The sequence below is a fragment of the Oryzias latipes genome, chromosome 5 (genome assembly GCF_002234675.1).
Source record: "Oryzias latipes chromosome 5, ASM223467v1".
NCBI lineage: Eukaryota > Metazoa > Chordata > Actinopteri > Beloniformes > Adrianichthyidae > Oryzias > Oryzias latipes.
Window position 1 is genome coordinate 6,268,708 of NC_019863.2, and position 18,060 is coordinate 6,286,767.

General features: G+C 40.9%; 1 protein-coding gene across 2 annotated transcripts in view; it reads left to right on the forward strand.

Moving 5' to 3' along the window:
- Positions 1 to 18,060, forward strand: part of LOC101172970 (poly(rC)-binding protein 4-like) — an 87,388-nt gene that overhangs the window by 29,840 nt on the left and 39,488 nt on the right. Inside the window, exons 2-5 of one of the 2 annotated variants that reach the window (XM_023954805.1) lie at positions 5,668 to 5,684; positions 5,830 to 5,996; positions 8,045 to 8,068; positions 13,037 to 13,069. In XM_023954805.1, coding sequence (XP_023810573.1) covers positions 5,862 to 5,996; positions 8,045 to 8,068; positions 13,037 to 13,069 — 192 coding nt within the window. In that variant the 5' untranslated portion in view covers positions 5,668 to 5,684; positions 5,830 to 5,861. Of the gene's footprint in view, positions 1 to 5,667; positions 5,685 to 5,829; positions 5,997 to 8,044; positions 8,069 to 13,036; positions 13,070 to 18,060 lie in introns of those variants that run through there. The other variant, XM_023954806.1, reaches the window with a different exon arrangement.

Sequence of the window (18,060 nt, forward strand, 5' to 3'; positions counted from 1 at the left end):
AACCATGTAAGCAATCATGTGAATTCCTGTTTCCAATCGTGTCTAGACAAAATAAAGGCTGTTATTCCCACATATGTTCGTTTAGCCAAGATGCAAATTTTTGCATTGCCTGCAAGGATCTTTTAATTACATCCACGGCTAAATGTTTTTGTTGGCACGTATTAGCCTAACCATAACCCTTCTTCCGGCTCGGTTCTGCCAAGAAAAAAAGTTCGGATTTTAAAAAATTATGAGTGAACAAGCACTTAATAATAGTCATAACAATAATAAAATCAGGTTTAGAAGATCATCTGGCTAAATGCTGCATATTTGTTTGTTTACAATAGAACTCAATATTTCCTCTTCTACGGTTGTTTCAGGTATTTTAGAGAGTTCTGCTCAAGTCCAAATGATTTATTCCGACCGATAGTGTGGCGTATGTAAACGTTTGTTATAATCGGCAAAGGTTGTACCCATGTACACAGTTAAATTCTAATCCGATTTATGATCCGATCAAAGATATTTTGCACATGTAACCACAGCTAATGTTAACATAGTGTTCTGCACCACAAGGGCTCCTGCAGCAGCACCCAAAACAATAATAAAACAAATATCCATTACTTTTCACATACTACTATTTCTTTCATTACTATTTCTTTACCTCGTGAAAAATACGTGTGGACTTCACTGAGGAGCTGCCACGTTAACAGTTATATCATAATCTTGCTTAAATCTCATCGCTGTCCCGATGCAGTGCTCTGCTTGACGGGTTTCACGCTGCCATCTCCTCTTTGCTCCCCATGTGGAGCACACGAGTTAACGCTGCAGACCTTTTCATGACAACACAGGTTGTTTTTGAAACCAGCATATCTCCACATCATCAGTACATACGTCTTGTGCATGTAAGGTGTGAAAACTATAAAAGCATAAACATTTGAGGAAATAAACATAACTGGATTAAATGGTGCAAGAAACACACGAGCATAACAGAATACCTTGTTTATCGTGTCAAGAAAAGAGTCATTGTGTCTACTGTCTAAGGAGTTAAATTTGAGCTTGTTTTTACTACTTGAACTCTTGTCCGAATTGCAGCATAGCTTGAGACTGAGAGTCCTGCTCACACAAAATTCTAACATTCTTGCTAAATTTTTCATATTTTTCTGAAAGTGTTTTAATCCATATGTACTGCATATTTTAGGAAAAGTTAAATCAAAGTATACCCCTAGTTTTACAAATTTCACTTCTAATGAAAAACCAAAAATAGAAGAAAAAAAAGGAAAAAATAGCAGCACTTACAATGAGGATAAAAACAATAAATAGAGTAACAAATGAATTGATCGTGTGCAGGTCTGTGGACCAGGCAGATTTTGGGCTGGAGTAGAAAAGTTCTTCCAAAAAGTGCAGCCTGACTATCATGCATCACATGTGTACTTACTGATGATGTAACAGTTCCTGCTTCAGGACCAAATAGCTGACTTCTAAAACTATTATCTCAAATCAGCTGCACTTTACATTAATGGTAAAGTGTTGCACAATCCTAAAGGAGTGGAAGGTTTCCTATTTTCTCATTTTTTCTGATTCTGTTCTGATGAGTTTGATAACTGAAAAGATAGTTGGTGAATTGAAAAATGTAAAAAAGAAACATTATGGTTACGTTCACACTGCAGGCTGAAACGACCCAATTCCGAATTTTTTGCCCCTAAGCGGCCCAATTCCGATCTTTTCATGACAGTCTGAATGACACAGATCCGATCTTTTCAATTGCGACCCAGGCCCCGTGGGTTTGCCGTCCTGATTCCGAATTGTAGCCGTTCTTTTCAATTGCGACCGCCGTCTGACCGGCCAGGCGACTTGATTCCGAACCGTACGTCATCGACACGCAACAAACGTCATCATTCTGCGTTAAAGTAGGCGGGAACGAGAACGTAAACAACAACCATGGTGGACGATGCTGCTGAGATCAGTCAGTGGACGGGAAGCGAGGTCACTGATTGGATTAATATTTGGGCTGATTGCTCTTTCCAGGCCAAACTCCAGGGCTCTTATCGCAACTGGGCGGTTTTTGAAAAAAATTCCAGCTAAATGGCAGAGCGTGGTGTTGAACCTTTCCCGCGATAACTTTTTTTTCTTTCTCCCCTTTCCACCGTGCTCAGAAGCGCGGGGGACCCGAGGCGATCCTCCTCCTCCTCCCTGTTCTGATCCTTAGATTCTCCAGAACGGGTTAATAAAGAGTCCATAGCATTTATTTTGGGGGAAACCTTCTTTTATTACCGTCATCCTTCCTCCGTAACACACACCATGAATGCCCGCCCACACTGCCCCCCCCCCTATTCTCTATCGCGGCACGCGCTTGCACACACACACACGGGGCGCGCGGGCCCAACACATACACATTCCTCTTCCACTACAGTGGGTACAGACGATCCCGACTCCAATGCCTTCTTAAAATGAGAAGATTGTAATTGTGCTGCTCCTTCGTGAAAATAAATTTAATATTACAAAAAGAGCTCCACTTTTGACAACACTGTTGTTGACATCCATTGTTAACGTTTGCTCCGCAAACAACAAGTGACGTTCACCATTGAGTATTCTTCTGGCTTCTGCGCATGCGGGCCTCGTTTGGGTCGTGTCACGGTCACACTGGAGATCACAAAAGTTCGGATTTACTTGGAAATGTGAACGGTCTAGCAAACAATTCGGATTTTTGGAAAAAATCCGAATTGAGCATTAAGCCCTGCAGTGTGAACGTAGCCCTTGATGCACCTTTACACACACACACACATGTTTGTATAGTTACTCTGCCCTACAGAGACCACGGATAGATTATTCTGCTATGGCCCGACCTGGACCTCTAGATAACTTTACCCATCTGGCTGCCATTTTAATCCAATCTGTTTGAAAGAGTGAGGGGCTGGTGCTCTGGTTAATACCATTAGAGTTTGGGAATCAGCTGTTGCTAGCCAGAATCAAAGTGGGCTGACCATTTCATAATCACATTACACATAATGGTTTACTGTCATTTACCAACGGTAAAACCCTGCCTCTGTGTCCTTTCTCTTATTCAGTTCTCCAGCAGTAAGTCTGAGCCCTTTGCTGCGCTTGTTGTCTCTCCAATTTTTTTAGACTTTATTTTGCTATCTTATATTCTCTCTTTCCTGTCTGGATTTTTCCTGTCTGGATTTTTGTATTTACATCATACATGTTTCTGTGCGTCTGCACGAGCTCGGATGCATGTCTGCTTTTTATTTGGTTAATTGTTTTATTTTAACACTTTTACTTATTTATTTATTCATTTATGGTAGTTTTGTGAATGATCTGGTGTTACAGACTGCAATATAATTTCTCTTGGTATCAATGAAGTATCTGTCTGTCTGTCTTTCCAATCAATCTCAATACATCTGTCTGAAGTTAAAAAAGACAACAGCATACAAAAATGGAGAGAGAGGGGGAGATAGGCAACTGCATGCTGAAGGATTTGAAAAAGCTTCAATTATTCATATGTTTTGTATTTGCATTTATTCCATCCACAATTTTCCTGCACGGACAACCCCCCCCCCCCCACACACACACACACACACACACACACAGGTCACAGGGGAGAAGTAAATGGATGCTTTTGCTTTCAAATGCACAAAGTCATGCAACCAAGAACATGCACTCACTCCACTTTACACACATCTATGCAACTCAGCAACAACGGTTTTATTACAACATCCACACACATTAAAACAATCCTATCCTCAAGCCTTCATCTTTCCTCTTCTTGCATGTCTATCATCAGTTCTCTTCTTTTCCAGTGGTCTCTCTGGAGTGAGAGAGTTGTGTGGTCATGAAAAGCTGTGTGTCTTTTATGCCAGACAGCCCGCATTGCATTTGTGACCTACTTTGCCTAAGAGTCTGCATATTTCACGAGGCTGGGAGACGCAGACACTTATTGCAAACAGAAATGCATACTTAAGGTTCCATATGCACACTATGCAGTCACCATCTACACATTTCTATCAGACGTTTGATGTAAAGCCACAACCATTTGCACCAACCTATTTATTCTGTCTTATTTCAGTCAAAGATTGCAGTTGGCATATTAAGCAGTCAGCCAGTTCAGAAAAAAAAACACACAAATGCTTAAGGATTGTTCATGGATGTACATTAAAAGTAGAATCAGACACATTAACATGTACATCCAAGTGCAGAGATTACTGTTAGCATTGAATGTTTTACTTTGTCTGCTGCTTGCCAAAGAAAATGCTTTAATATCATTAAACTTGAATAGCATTTTCCAGAAAACATTTAAATGATCTCCTTTAGCTTTTCAATAGCATACGTCTTTCTCTTGGTGCTGTTCCTTTCTATATTCTTAAAAAAATCTTGCATGCATATTTTATCTTTGTATCCATTTTTACTCCTGACATTCCAAAGTATTAACATTAGCCGAGAACATGTACTCTCTTTGTTGCCTCTCATAGTGTCTTCTCCTTTTCCTAAAAACAATAAATGCACCCACCTTTGAAGTTGTTCCAGTTTGCGCCTGCCTTTGGTTGTGTAGACTTATTTGATCTATTTTTAAATTCAGCAGGGACACCAATTTTTTACTCCAAAAATAGTAAACACACAGATAGAATGTGGATACTACATTACCCACTGTGATTTAGACCAACAGAGTGAAGCTTTGCCCGTCATCAGTTTTAGTTAAGCCAAAAGGGGCCCCCCTGATGGTCCTCAGATCACGGACATACATGGAATGCCTTATTGATAGTTACAGGCTGTCTGTACAGGATACACATCACAAAAGTGCTGTTCATGTGATGGGAGATGTAGTGAGTCAAGTGCCTGTCTTGTACAAGTTGGCTCACTTTTTGCCCCCAGGTACCCCATCTCTGTCTGTCTGTCTGTCAGTTGGGATGAATGCTTGGTCACAAATGGGCAGACAGCTGGTTCCACGTCCAGCAGGTTGATTTGCAAAGAAAGGATGACAGGCCAAATATACAGCCAAAGTCCACAGGGCTAAAGCAGGGTCGAGCAGGCAGAGGTCAGAGACGGGCATAACAATATCAGGGAGCAGGCTTAGAATAGTCATAGTTCAGGCATGGGTCGAGAGCAGGCGACAGGCAGATAGAGTCGGATCAGGATCAGGAACATGAAAAGACAGAGCAGGAGAGAATGCTCGGTATGTAGGCAGAGGCAAACAATTGTGCTCTACTTAAGTCTGATGTGGGGGATTGACAATGAGAGTCAAGTGAGCAGCATCCGGGAACTGTGCTCTGGGGCAGCTGGGAAATGTAGTGACTTAATAATCTGGGGATGGCTCCCACCGGTGACCAAAGGGGGAGACAAAGCTTTGTCATCTGACAGCTTTGCTTACAACTCGAGCTTGGGTTGAGAATAGTTTACAACAGAGTCACACATATGTCATAAATGTGTGTTGCTTACAAATCCTTCGTGATGCAATTACGATATGCATGGAATTTTATGCTGATGACAATAATGTACAATGATGAGTGTATGGTAAATGAAGCATTAGCTGCTATTTGAGTACAAGTTGAAAGAGAAGTAAATTGTAGCAAAAGCAGTTTTATTTGTACAGAACTTCATGTTTAAAGAGTAACATCACAGTGCTCAGGACCCAAGAACCCAAAACACAATGTCATAAGATAACCTTCTTCTTTTTCTTCCCTCTTTTGTCCACAGAGCAGAAAAGACTGAAGGTATATGCCCACTTCTTGCCACCATTGAGACAGATCTGGTCCCCTTGTTAGGTTCCAAATCTTGCCTCCACACCTGTCTAATAGCTCAAGGGGTCTCCAAGGCTTCATCACTGAACACTCAGCAGAATTCCCTGTGGTGTTTCAGATAGCTCGATACGACCCGGGCCTTGGACCTTCATGCGTCTCCTAACAGCAGAGTCTACCCACACCTCCATACACCACACTACCACCTCTGCAATGAGCTGCGAACAGGAGTTTGGAAACGGGGCCATGGGGGTCACACTTACGCTTCGTCTCCTCATGCATGGAAAGGTATGAAAATGAAGAATCAAAAAATGACAGGCAAACATGGGCTGCACGGTGGCGCAGTGGTTAGTGCTCTTGCTTCACAGCAAGAAGGCCCCCGGTTCAAAGTCCCAGCTGGGGGACCTGAAACAGAACATCAATGGGGGACCTTTCTGTGTGGAGTTTGCATGTTCTCCCGTGTATGCGTGGGTTCTCTCCGGGATCTCCGGCTTCCTCCCACCGTCCAAAAACATGCTTCATAGGTTGATTGGTTACTCTAAATTGTCCATAGGTGTGAGTGTGAGAGTGGATGGGTGTGTGATATGTGTGATCCTGCAAAAGACTGGCAACCTGTCCAGGGTGTTCCCTGCCTTTGCCCATAAGTGGCCAGGATAGGCTCCAGCAGCCCTGTGACCCCAATAGGGATAAAATGGAAGAAGATGAATGGGTCCATAACTGTCGATTGTCCAAGGTTGGTATTTCTTCTTTTACTGATAACAGCCGTTCTTCTGGGTTCAAAACAGTTAATAGTTTTCTTCGATGTTATGTCTGCAGACATTAGATTCAGGTCCATATCCTTCTTCAGCTGATATCAGCGACGGTGAAAGTTGAGGTCAAGTTGTCTACAGGTTAGAACTCTGCTGTTATTCAGGTGACTTCAGACATACAGAGAAAGTGAGGAATCCAGGTGTCATATTTCTTGAAATTATTTGGCTCTTTGGTTTATTACTCCATGTTGTTTCAGACGACCGTGGTCAAACATATCTCAAAGTCCTTCATGGTGGTCACAACCAGATCCTTGGACCGGTCATCTGGACCGAGCGGTTTGACGTAAATCCTGCAATCTTTAACCCAAGTGTTCTCAATCTGCTTACGCTTCCTGAGAAGCCGTGCATGTTTTGAGATTTCAGGATTCCTTCTGGTCAGATGGTCGTTCAGATAAACAGCCGAACCTTTAAGTTGTTTCCTTTGGGTCATCAAAGCTAGCTTGTGTTTGTGATTCACAAACCTGATGAGGATCGCTGGTTTATCCGTCTCCTTTCTCCTGGGGAGCAGGTGGCAGGTCTCGATGGTATTGAGATCCAGGGAAATCCCTTTAGATGTGAGAAATGAATGTATTTGCTGCTCCAAAGACACTGCACCGATTTCCGTATAAGCACTGCCAGCTACGCTAGCATTAGCAGTGCTAGCTCCTGCTGCATTCAGCTTCGCTTGAGGCTTGATCGGTAATCCAGTGAGAATGACATTATTCATCCTTACTTGCTGTTCCACATCGTCCAGTCTTGTCTCCAGAATCTCGACCCGGTTTTCTCGCTGCTCGTTTTGAGCTCGAAATCTTCGGAACTCATCATTTCCCAAAGTGGCGTTAGCTTAGCCGACACTTGTTCCATAAAACTTTTCAGCGTTTCTTGAATAATGTCAAGAGTATTTTTGAGGTCTTCGTATTCCTGGGGTTTCTTAAAAGGCATGGTCAGCTCTCTTTTTGGGGAAAATCAACCTTTTAAGTAATTTGAAGATAGTTGTACCCACAAAGGTCCAGAAAAAAGAACACCAACGCAAAGAGACGAAGCAGACAGGGGACGAAGGGATGAAACGGATGCTGATTTCACCCGGCTTTCTCAGAAAACAAGCACAACTATTAAGAGGACGTCCTGGAGCCAGTACAATGAATGTGGTGTTCACCCTTTTTCCAGTTCATCAAAGGAACAACCACGCACACATTCAAAACCAAAGGGACAATTTAGATTCACCAGTTAACCTATGAAGCATGTTTTTGGGCTGCGTTTCCGGAAAAAACCATCATGCACAAGGAGAACTTGCAAACTCTTTAATAGAAAGGTCCCAGCCAAACTTAAAACCTTTTTTACTGCAGTGAGAGTGCTGACCACTACACCACTGTGCAGCTCTGACAAAAAATTATAAAATATTGTATCTGCCACTTTTTTTTCCTGACAATTTAATGCGATGACCACCCTCATATTAATCAATAGATCTTTGTTTAGGGCTAAATAAGATTGTAGGATAAGCAATGGTCTGGATTGATAACACTTCCTTTTTGTGCTTTTCCTCCACAGGAAGTGGGAAGCATTATTGGAAAGGTAAGTTCCTAACCACCACTTTTTTTCTCAAGTAATACGACGAATCAGTCTACTACTGTTGATTTCCAGCAAGCAAGAGACAAAATGCAATGTAAAAATCAAACAAGTCAGGGAAAAATACATAAATAAACCCATCTGCTCCTACTGGTCATTCATTTGTAGTCCTCCTCCCAACACCAGACACATTGGGGACCATAGCGCGATACCCCACGTGGCTAGACCGGCAACCATGGCTAGCCCTAGTTTGACTATTTCTGCTTATCAAAAACTTGCCAGCATCCAAATGATTTTTAGCAACTCAATGACTCGATCCTTCCGTTGGTCCTGTTCTTTTCACCACCTACCTCCTACCCCTTGGCAATATGTTCCACAAATTTCATATACATTTTTATTGTTTCAAAAATGACATCCAACTCTTTTTATCTAGTAAACTTGACTCCTCTCTTCCACCTTCCTCCCTCTCCTCCTGTCTTTATGAAATAAAAAACTGGATCTCCTTAAATTTCTTGAAACTTTAAACCAAAACACCGCTATTGTCAACTTCGTTCTTATTAACATCTGCTCACATTCCAGCAAGGGTAAGCTGATGCAGGGCGTAAGTTTAACTATTTCTGCTTAACAAAAACTTGCCAGTATCCAAATGATTTTTAACAACTCAATGACTCGAGCCTTCCGATCTTTGCTTACGTTGGACATCCTCGTTGCTCGGGTCTTGCGATTATTTGTTGCGAAAGTCCTTCCAGCTGAGATCTTTTCATTCAGCTCCATGGAGCACTTTGCCTGCATGCTTCCTGGACCCACTTCAACTAGAATAGCTGGTCTAACATCCCCTGAAAACAAACAGCAACTTTTTGGATGAACTTGGTACTCTTCTTACACACCTTTCATCTCTCTCACCCAATATTATTGTGATGGGGGATTTTAATGTACACTTTGACAATGGCTTTTTTCCCCTCACCATAGACTTCAGCTCATATTTGGACAGCCTCAACTTTAACTAACATGTCAGTTCTCCTATCCGTACCAAATTACATATCTAGTCTTGGTCAGCTGCTCTACATTAACCCCCATTAACTGCTCCACTGATGAAATTCATCTATCTGATCATTTTATCGTGTCATTTAACACGTCCCTCATCCTTTCTGTCACTAAAACCTACCGCCTCATTTCTTTTCAAAATGTTCAAAATATGAATCTGAACACACTTAACTCACTTATATGTGAGATTTCTATTTCAAATCCTCCAAACCCTGATGAACAATAACTGTCTTTTTGATTCTCTCAACCCTGTCGCTCCTGTCAATACTCAGCTGTTTCCTTCACCAAATCTGATCTGGTTCATCAAATGAAAGCCGAAGGTCACTAGCTATAGCCACTCTGTAGAACAACTGACCTAACTATTCATAAAAAAAATCTGTAAGTCCCACATCATGCAGTATAAAGACTTGGTTTCAGGCACAAAACAAATGACTTCTCTGGATTCATCTTGGCAAACAAAGGCCACTCCAAAACTCTCTTTTTTCCCTGATGAATAACATTTTCCATCCCCCTGATAGTCTCCACTGTCCTTTTTTTTGTAGTGATACTTGCAACTCGATCCTGTCGTTTTTTATTAAAATGTAACTGATCCATCAGCATCTCGGCTCCTTTCCTCCTTGCCATCCCTTTTTACTCTTTCGTCTGTCAATCATACGTTCTGCTCCTTTCAGCTGTCTGATCACAGAGACATTTTCTCCCTCAGCCTAAAATCCCAACTTTCAACCTTTTATCCTTTTATCTCAATCCTCTCCCAACATCCCTAGTTATAGCCTGTCTCGCATCTCTCCTTCTGCTTATTCCCGGTATAATTTATTCCTCACTAACATCTGGTTTTGTCCCATCTCTGTTCAAAACTGCAGCTGTTAAACCTGAAAAAACCGGCTCAGATCCCAGTATCCTCAGTAATCTGTGTCCAATTTCTAACCTTCCCTTCATTTCATTTCCAAAATACTACAGAAAACAGTTGCCTCTCAAATTCATGATCACTTAAAGCGAAAAAATCTTCTTCAAGGATTCAAGCACTGCTCTGCTGAAGATCACTAATGACCTTTTCCTTGATCTGAGAGCGGCCTTTGATACTACATCTCACTCTATCCTCCTCCGTAGGCTCTCCTCCTTCAGCATCACCCACCCCCTCCATTGGTGTCATTCCTACTTCTCAGGCTGCACCCAATTCATCTAACTTATATCAGTTAAATCAAAGCCCTCATCTGTTTCTTCTGGTGTACTCCAAGGTTCTGTCGTTGGTCCTGTTCTTTTCACCACTTACCTCCTACCCCTTGGCATTATGTTCCACAAATTTAATATACATTTTTACTGTTTCACAGATGACACCCAACTCTGTTGATCTAGTAAACTTGACTCCTCTCTTCCACCGTCCTCCCTTTCCTCCTGTCTTTATGAAATCAGAAACTGGTTCCTCTTAAATTTCCTGAAATTAATAGTGATCAAACCGAACTTCTTCTTGTTGGTTCCAAATACACCCAAAGTTACAAGTTTTTTCTTCCCACAGACTCATCTTTAGTCTCCCCCTCCCTGCAGGTCAAGAGTTCGGGTGTAATCTTGGACAGTTTGCTTGTTTGTTTTATTCCTTTCATGAAGAATATTCCATTACATTAACATATTCAGCACACCACGTAGGTCCACACATCTCCATGACTGGAAAGGAGCAGTGAGAAGAACAAGTATTTTTATATTATTTCTGCCCCTTTTTCACCTCCAAAAGAAAAAAGAAAATTACATATTCCTCAGGTTTCTTGTCAATCTCATATCAGTAATGTTGCTCGGTCCGCCCATTTTCTTCTTAACTTCCCCCTCCCTTGCCTTCCACTTTTGTTCACAGTCTGGTCACTTGTAATCCACTCCTCTTTGTTCTCCCCAAAAAACCCTCAATAAGCTCCAACTGGTCCAGAACTCAGCTGCCTGCATCATCTCCAGAACCCCGATCTTTTAGTCATATCACCCTCCGTTCAACAGCAGCTCCTCTAGTTACCTTTAACCTCCAGAATCAAATTCAAATTCCTGCTTTTTAGCTCAAAGGCCCTCTATAACCTAGTTCCTCCTTATCTTTCTGACCTTCTCCTAATTAATAGTCCCTCTCCTTCTCTCTGGTTCTCTTCTTTTGTTCAGCAGAGCCAGATATCAAACTTCAAACTTCATTTATTTATATAGCGCCTTTGATTCCTTTTGAAAACACAATCGCTTTACATAAAAGCAAATAAAATAGTCGGTGAAAATTAATTAAAACAGGAAACACAGTTGGCACTCCTCCCTCACCAGATTCCTCCCTCCACTCACCCAGTTCCCTCAATATTACTCTGAACAAAAACATAAGAACTGCAGCTTAAAGAAAACGTCTGTCTTAGTACTGGAGTGCAGAAACAGTATAATGTGGATCCATTTATTCCAAGGCCTAGCCCGACCACGGGGGTCACTGACACATCGCCCCCCCAACAAAGCAGCTCAGGGCCGACTCTACGGCTATAAGCCCACAGAGCAGAACCCCAGCCAGCCTAATGAGAGCAAGCACCACAGCAACAGCACCCCCTACAGGTGGAGCCGGTAATGCCCCAGAACAATGGATCCCCAAGAGGAAGCACTGGAGTAAGAAAAAACATTAGTATATAAATAATAATAAAGTAACAATAAAATAATATAAGAAATAACAGTAATAGTCATTGATTAGTGGATTTATGAGCTGAAGCAAGGGAGGCTAAGCTAAGTGAGTTTGGTAAAGTTAGAAAGATATTCATAGATTTGGACTTCTGGCCTCATTAACTCTTCTGACAAAAATTGAAATTTTGTGTTAACAGAGAGAGTGAACTACAAACGCATTTCAAAAGAAAAGAGATTGTTTTTCTGCCTGTTAATGAGAACTGTAAATGAGAAACAGCAGCGAGAGGGCTGCCAAGGGACCGTCAACAAAGTTCAAGCTGCGAGAAAAGACCATTCTGTAAAAATCAATTATGTCTCAAAAATGAAAAATGTCTACATTTATATGAACTGAACTCAAAGTTCTAATGCTAATATAACAGACGATTTTCAATTATCTTTGTTGTTTTATGTTGAAACAGGACGTCATAATAGGGTCAGCGTGTGTTCAAATCTTAAAAGCAGATCGGTAAAATAAGAAAGCCCAAGACCATAAAAACATTTATTAACCATTGATAGACTTACCATTAGGCAATAGTAGGTGATCGCCTGGGGCCCCCAACACTCTACGGGCCCCAAACTAAATACTTAATAAAAATGTATAAAATAAGTCTGCTTAGGTTGGAAGATGCTCATAAAGACTTGGTGTCTATTTAAATAGAGACCTTTTCACAAAAAAAATCTTCTCCTTTAACTCAGCTAGGCCTTGATGTGACCATTGCCCTCTACCCCATCCTTTATAATTTGCACATTTCTAAATCCACAACAAGGCTGATTCTCTTTAGGGAATATTACAAGTTCTACTCTTTCTGTGTGCTTACCATGAGCATACTATCTGTGACACAGACACAGTCAGTCTGCATGCAAAGCAGGAGCTTCTCTCCAGGGTTTCTTTGGCATAAAAAGCTGCCAAGCAACTGAAGGCCACTGAGAAAATCCTAATGGACTTGAGTGAAAATGAAAAAAAGACATAATCCTTATATTTGCAAAGCAGTTTTTGCAAATGTTTCAAATTTGTTGTCTTCTAATCCTCTCTAGATATAGAAAGGGAATTTAAACATTCTTCTTATTTACATTGACAGTTCTGTTTGCCACATGATGCACTGCTTCTCCTTAATAATTCCCAAACTGCCAATGATCCTGTGCATCCTTCAGGCTTTTTTCTCATATATATAGTCCCTAAATGCACAAACATTTTCCCTAAACGTTTTTGTAGGACATGCTTTTAAAGTCTTTTGTGGACACCATGTCACATGTCAATTTTCTCTGTGTTTGCAGAAAGGAGAAACTGTGAAGAGAATACGAGAAGAGGTAAGAAGCTCAAACTCACAACACTAACCTTCATCTTTTTCTGTCATTCTTCACCTCCCAATAATTAATGACAAGCTTTGCATCATGATCCAATGTAACTGTGTGAAGTCAAAAAAGAAGCAATCACCTTTTGAAGTAAATCTTTGACTTGAATACCACAATTATAGAATGTTTTTTAGGTGTTTACCTCTGTCCTGATTTTTTAATTGTTTGCATTTTTGTCACACTTACATTTTTCAAATTATCAAGTTAAAATATTGTAGCATAATCCAGGTTAACACATCTGCAATATTAAAATAAAGTTGTTCATTACTAACAAACCTACGTGGACTTCTGTGAAAAGTGACTCCAAACCTGACCACTGGTCTCATCCATTCATCCATCTTTCAAACGCACTCCATCCCTTTTGGAGTCATGGGGTCGTTGGGACAGAGTGGGGTGCACCAGCAGTCCCCAACCCTTCGGGCCGCTGACCAGCACCGGTTTGTGGACAGTTAAAAAAGGTTGGGGTCCTTTGGAGTTCAGCTATTTGAACTGGAAACTATGCGTCAGAGTTGCTTGCCACCGCTGGAAGTGGAAAGCATTGCTGCCTTGCCCAAAACGTGTGGGCAAGGCAGTGTGGCCGGGGGTAACTTGGTCGGGGGTAACTTGGTTTAAGTGTGCCAAAAATAATAAACAATAGTAAATTGGGACTAATCACTTTTTACCAAGGTCTCAATAAATAGCACCTTCATTTAAAAAGTGTTTATTTTTTGTTTGTATGATAGCTTTGACTAAAATGTAAGTATGTTCAATCCTCAGAAACATTTGGGTGTGAAAGAAATTAAAATGAATAACAAATTAAAAGGGAAAACACATTACACAGCTGGAAATTAAGTTTAGACCCAAAACCCTGTGACTCTTGTCAAAAGTCTATAGATCGGGAGTGTCAAACTCATTTTGGTTCAGGGACCACATTCACCTTGTCTGATCCCAAGTGGGCCGGACCATAACATAAAAGCAAAACAACAGCTGGAAAACATTGCCTCAGCCAACATGGTAGCCTAACCCCTTATTATTACACATTAATTCACAGAGGCCAATGGATCTGAAAAAAGATGCATTTCACTTAAAAAAAATGGGTTTATTCAATTTTACACAGACTGAATATTTGACTTCTGACACTGAAGCAATCCAGATAATAAACTCAAGAGGGGCTGCCTAGAATGTAAATGTGCAAATCAATGTAAATTAAACTAAATCTTACTTGCAAACATATGAGAGCATTACAAGAATTTGGAGTTAACCGTGTTTCTCTCCTGAAATTTCGCCAGTCCATCAATGTCAGGATTCAAATCAATTTTTCAATTTTATTTGTATAGCCCAAATTCACAACAACAGTCATCTCGATGGGCTTCGTGTCGCTAAATCCTGTGCAGAAACACATTTACTGTCATTCAAGTGTGCAAAACACAATGAAATTTCCAAGAGTCTTTTCCTGGTTTGCTGCCAGAATTTTGTGGCAACACCTGCCTTCTTCCTGAGCTTTGATGGGGCGCCATCAGTGACCAGACTGACATCATGTGACCAGTTCACTCTAACATTGTCCAGCACAGTAACTAGAGAGCTGACTATGTCATCAGCTGTTGTTTTGTCCATCAACTCAAGAAACTCCGCTGTGACGGTCTGCTCAACACCTCTAATAAATATGCACAACTTTATTCATCTGTGATGTCGGTGCTTTCATCACAACAACAGAAAATGCAATAAATGAATGGATTCCTTCATTTGGCCGTCCAAGTCACCTCAGAGATGTTGTGTAATCGTAATCCTTGACAGACTCATGTTGGCAGAGGTAGACTGCTTTTTGGGGTACAACACTTCTGCATCCTTCATATTTTCCATAAGTTCACAATCCAAAAATGGATTGGATGTTTGCTCCAACTTGTCTGCAATAAGGTGTCTGTCACTGCTCCATCCATTCACCTGTTTTGCTTTTCCTTTGCTCCCCCTAGTGGTGGAATTGCGCATTTCGGTTATTTCTTTTAAAAATCTGAACTCGCCACAGGAATGGACTAGAAACGTGCTTGTTTTTTTTAAACACCCTTAAAATTTTTACTCTTCATGACTGGCCAGGAATGAACCATCTGGCAGGCCGGATACGCCCCTGCTATAGATCAGTGATCGTAGCAGAAATGGTTTGGTTTATTTCAACACAATAATAACATGAACATGAGCTTGAGCTTCACACGTCAACTTGTGTTACGCACACAGGAATGATATTAGCCATGTTCCAGAAAGCTGCTGCTTGACAAACAAAATATGGACTCCAGGGAATGGCTGCCAAAATAACCATTAAAGACAAACTTGAGACAGAAAGGTCTTTCATTGAGGGAATTTCTCATCTTTCAGCTTGTACAACTTTTCAGTCCAACAGTCCAAAGCTGTCCTATAAATAGCATTCTAGAACCAAATACATTTTGTTGAAAAAAAACTAAAGAATGATGTGTCTTACTGTTCAAAAGTAAAAAAAAAGTCCATAAGCTGCGTGTTGCTCAAGTGGTGACACATGCAGATTGCACAACGCGAATTTCTAAACAGATGGGCAGAAACGAAAACTGTACCTGTTTATCTTTATTTTCAAAAGATAAAGAATTGAAAGAGAATAAAACTAGCTGCGTTTCCATGACACATATGAGCAAAACTTTATCGAAATTCTAGGAATGTTGAAAAAACACAATTTTGCAATTACATTGTGTCCTTTAAATCATAATAATGCGAATAAAAACAAACCAACTCACACGATAAGTCATTCAAAAACACGGCGACGGATGTGAACAATACTTTGATTTACAGCAGAAACATTCGAATTTCTGCCACAGCACTAGTGCTCATCATCATCTCTCAAAGGAGATGTTTGCGTCTGCCTCATAGGCCATTGAGCGGCGAGCTCCTTACATGTGGGAGCAGCTAAAGATGAAGCCATTTTGGGAAATGATGGGTGGGGATCTTAGAGCTGTGGATCCAAAAAATCCACATGACACGCTCAACTTTTGATGAGCTGTGTGACCCTGTGTGACCCTGTGGGACTTCTTGTGGCGCCCGCTGTGCAGCGCTCAAAGCAGCCACCACCTACCAAGAAGCACATTGCCATCCGGTTGTGGGTCATGTGACTCAAGTAATTCAAAAAAGTGTTTCCTGTGCAACTTTGCAAAAATATGTCAATTTTAATACGCCTCCAAAACCACCTCCTCCAAGTGCAAAAACCTTTTTCCAAAAAATGTGAGTTTTTTCACAATGGTCATGTTTATGTTAGGTGAATTTTTTTGTCCTAAATCCAATTTGCACAATTTCATACTCAATGGAAACACAGATAGTGTTAGATCAGAAATGTGATCCAGTTTGGGTAAAGTTTTGTTGTACAGCAGTGTACAGGCTGAGTGGATCAAAATAGCAGAGCTTCAAACATTCTAAATTTACTATTTTAAAAAGTTAGAAAAATAAAGAAAATAAGAAAGACAGTATTAGACAAAAAAACATTCAAATCTTGGTTTTATATTTAGTCTTCCTTCTATTTGGTGTTTCGAGCACAGCTAAAGCTGCATGAATGCACAAAAATCCGGATCGATAGCTGCAAAGACTTGCAATGTGAAAGCACCTCATCGGTAGTTACACCTGACAGTAACACACCATTATTACAATGTTTTGCTATTTGTAAGAATTCTGCACTATTTTAGGTCACTTCATTGAAAAATAGACCCCGAACTACAGAAGAAAAACTTGAAGTGTTTGCTTTTTGAGTTTGAAGTGTTTCATTTTGAAAGAACCTGTTTTTTCAGAACATTAACAACACTGAACTCAGTCTTATGTGTGACATTCCTTACAACAAACCTTTATTGTAGCATTTTTGATGAGACTTAGTGGGACAACATGTGCGCTTTTTTTTTTTTGCAAAAACATTCTGCTTTGGTTTGAGTTGGACTAAAATGCTTTTTCACCTCTAGTTAATGATTAGAGGGCGTACATGTCAAACTTTGGCCTGAAAACCAGTCTAGACAGTAGTGTAATTATGTTTGGAGCACAGCAAAGCACCAACTGTCAGCCAACCTCATGCTCATTTTACAAATCCCATATTGTAGTGCTGGTGTGTTAGCAAGTCAGTCAGGATTTTGAATTGCCTGCTTTGCAACCAGTCACATCAGGCCATCAAATGGACAAACAAGAAGTGACAGACAGCAGCCTGGAGTAGATATGATGGACAGGCCTGTTTATGGTGTATACATAGCCCAAATAGCTGGAACACTTAAAACTCCAGGGTATAATTGGCCTTCTTTATTTTTAGGTTTACCTTTTTATTTTACCCTAAAAAAACGTCGTAAGGCCCGTTCACACCGGGACGAATTTCGTCGGCGAAAATTAACGCCTCGTGACTAAACAAAGGGCACCAATGAGAGTGTGCACAACGACGCGAAAAAACGCCACGCGTCAAAGCGTCAAAAAAAAAAAACGCCTCGGGTTTGTTTTTTTTTTCCAAAAAAACGCCTCGGGTTCGTTTTTTTTTTTCGACGCGTCGCGTCGAAATCTATTCGACCAATGAGAATGCCGCTTTTGCACACGTGTCTGGAGCTTCTGAAATTACAGTAAAAAACAAATTGGGGGCGCTCAAACACAAAACTGCCTTGCTGAGCACACATACCAGCGAAGAAGATAGACGTCAAGTAGCGTCTACACTGCCGCGAAGAAATAATGACGGACATTCTAAAATATCCCCGAACCAAGCACCAGTTGGAGCTACTGATACTTGAAATATTCATGTTTTCTTTGTATTATTCTGACTAGCGCGTAAATACTTGCTCTCTTCTTCTGAGTGAAAAGCGACTTTAAGAAGCCTAAAGTTGCGCAGCGCCACCTTGTGTACGGGAGTATTTCTGTTTACATTAAGCGCCATCTAATGTCAGGGAATGAAATTGCATGTTCGCTCGGCTCTTCGTCAGCGAAAATCGCCTGGGTGT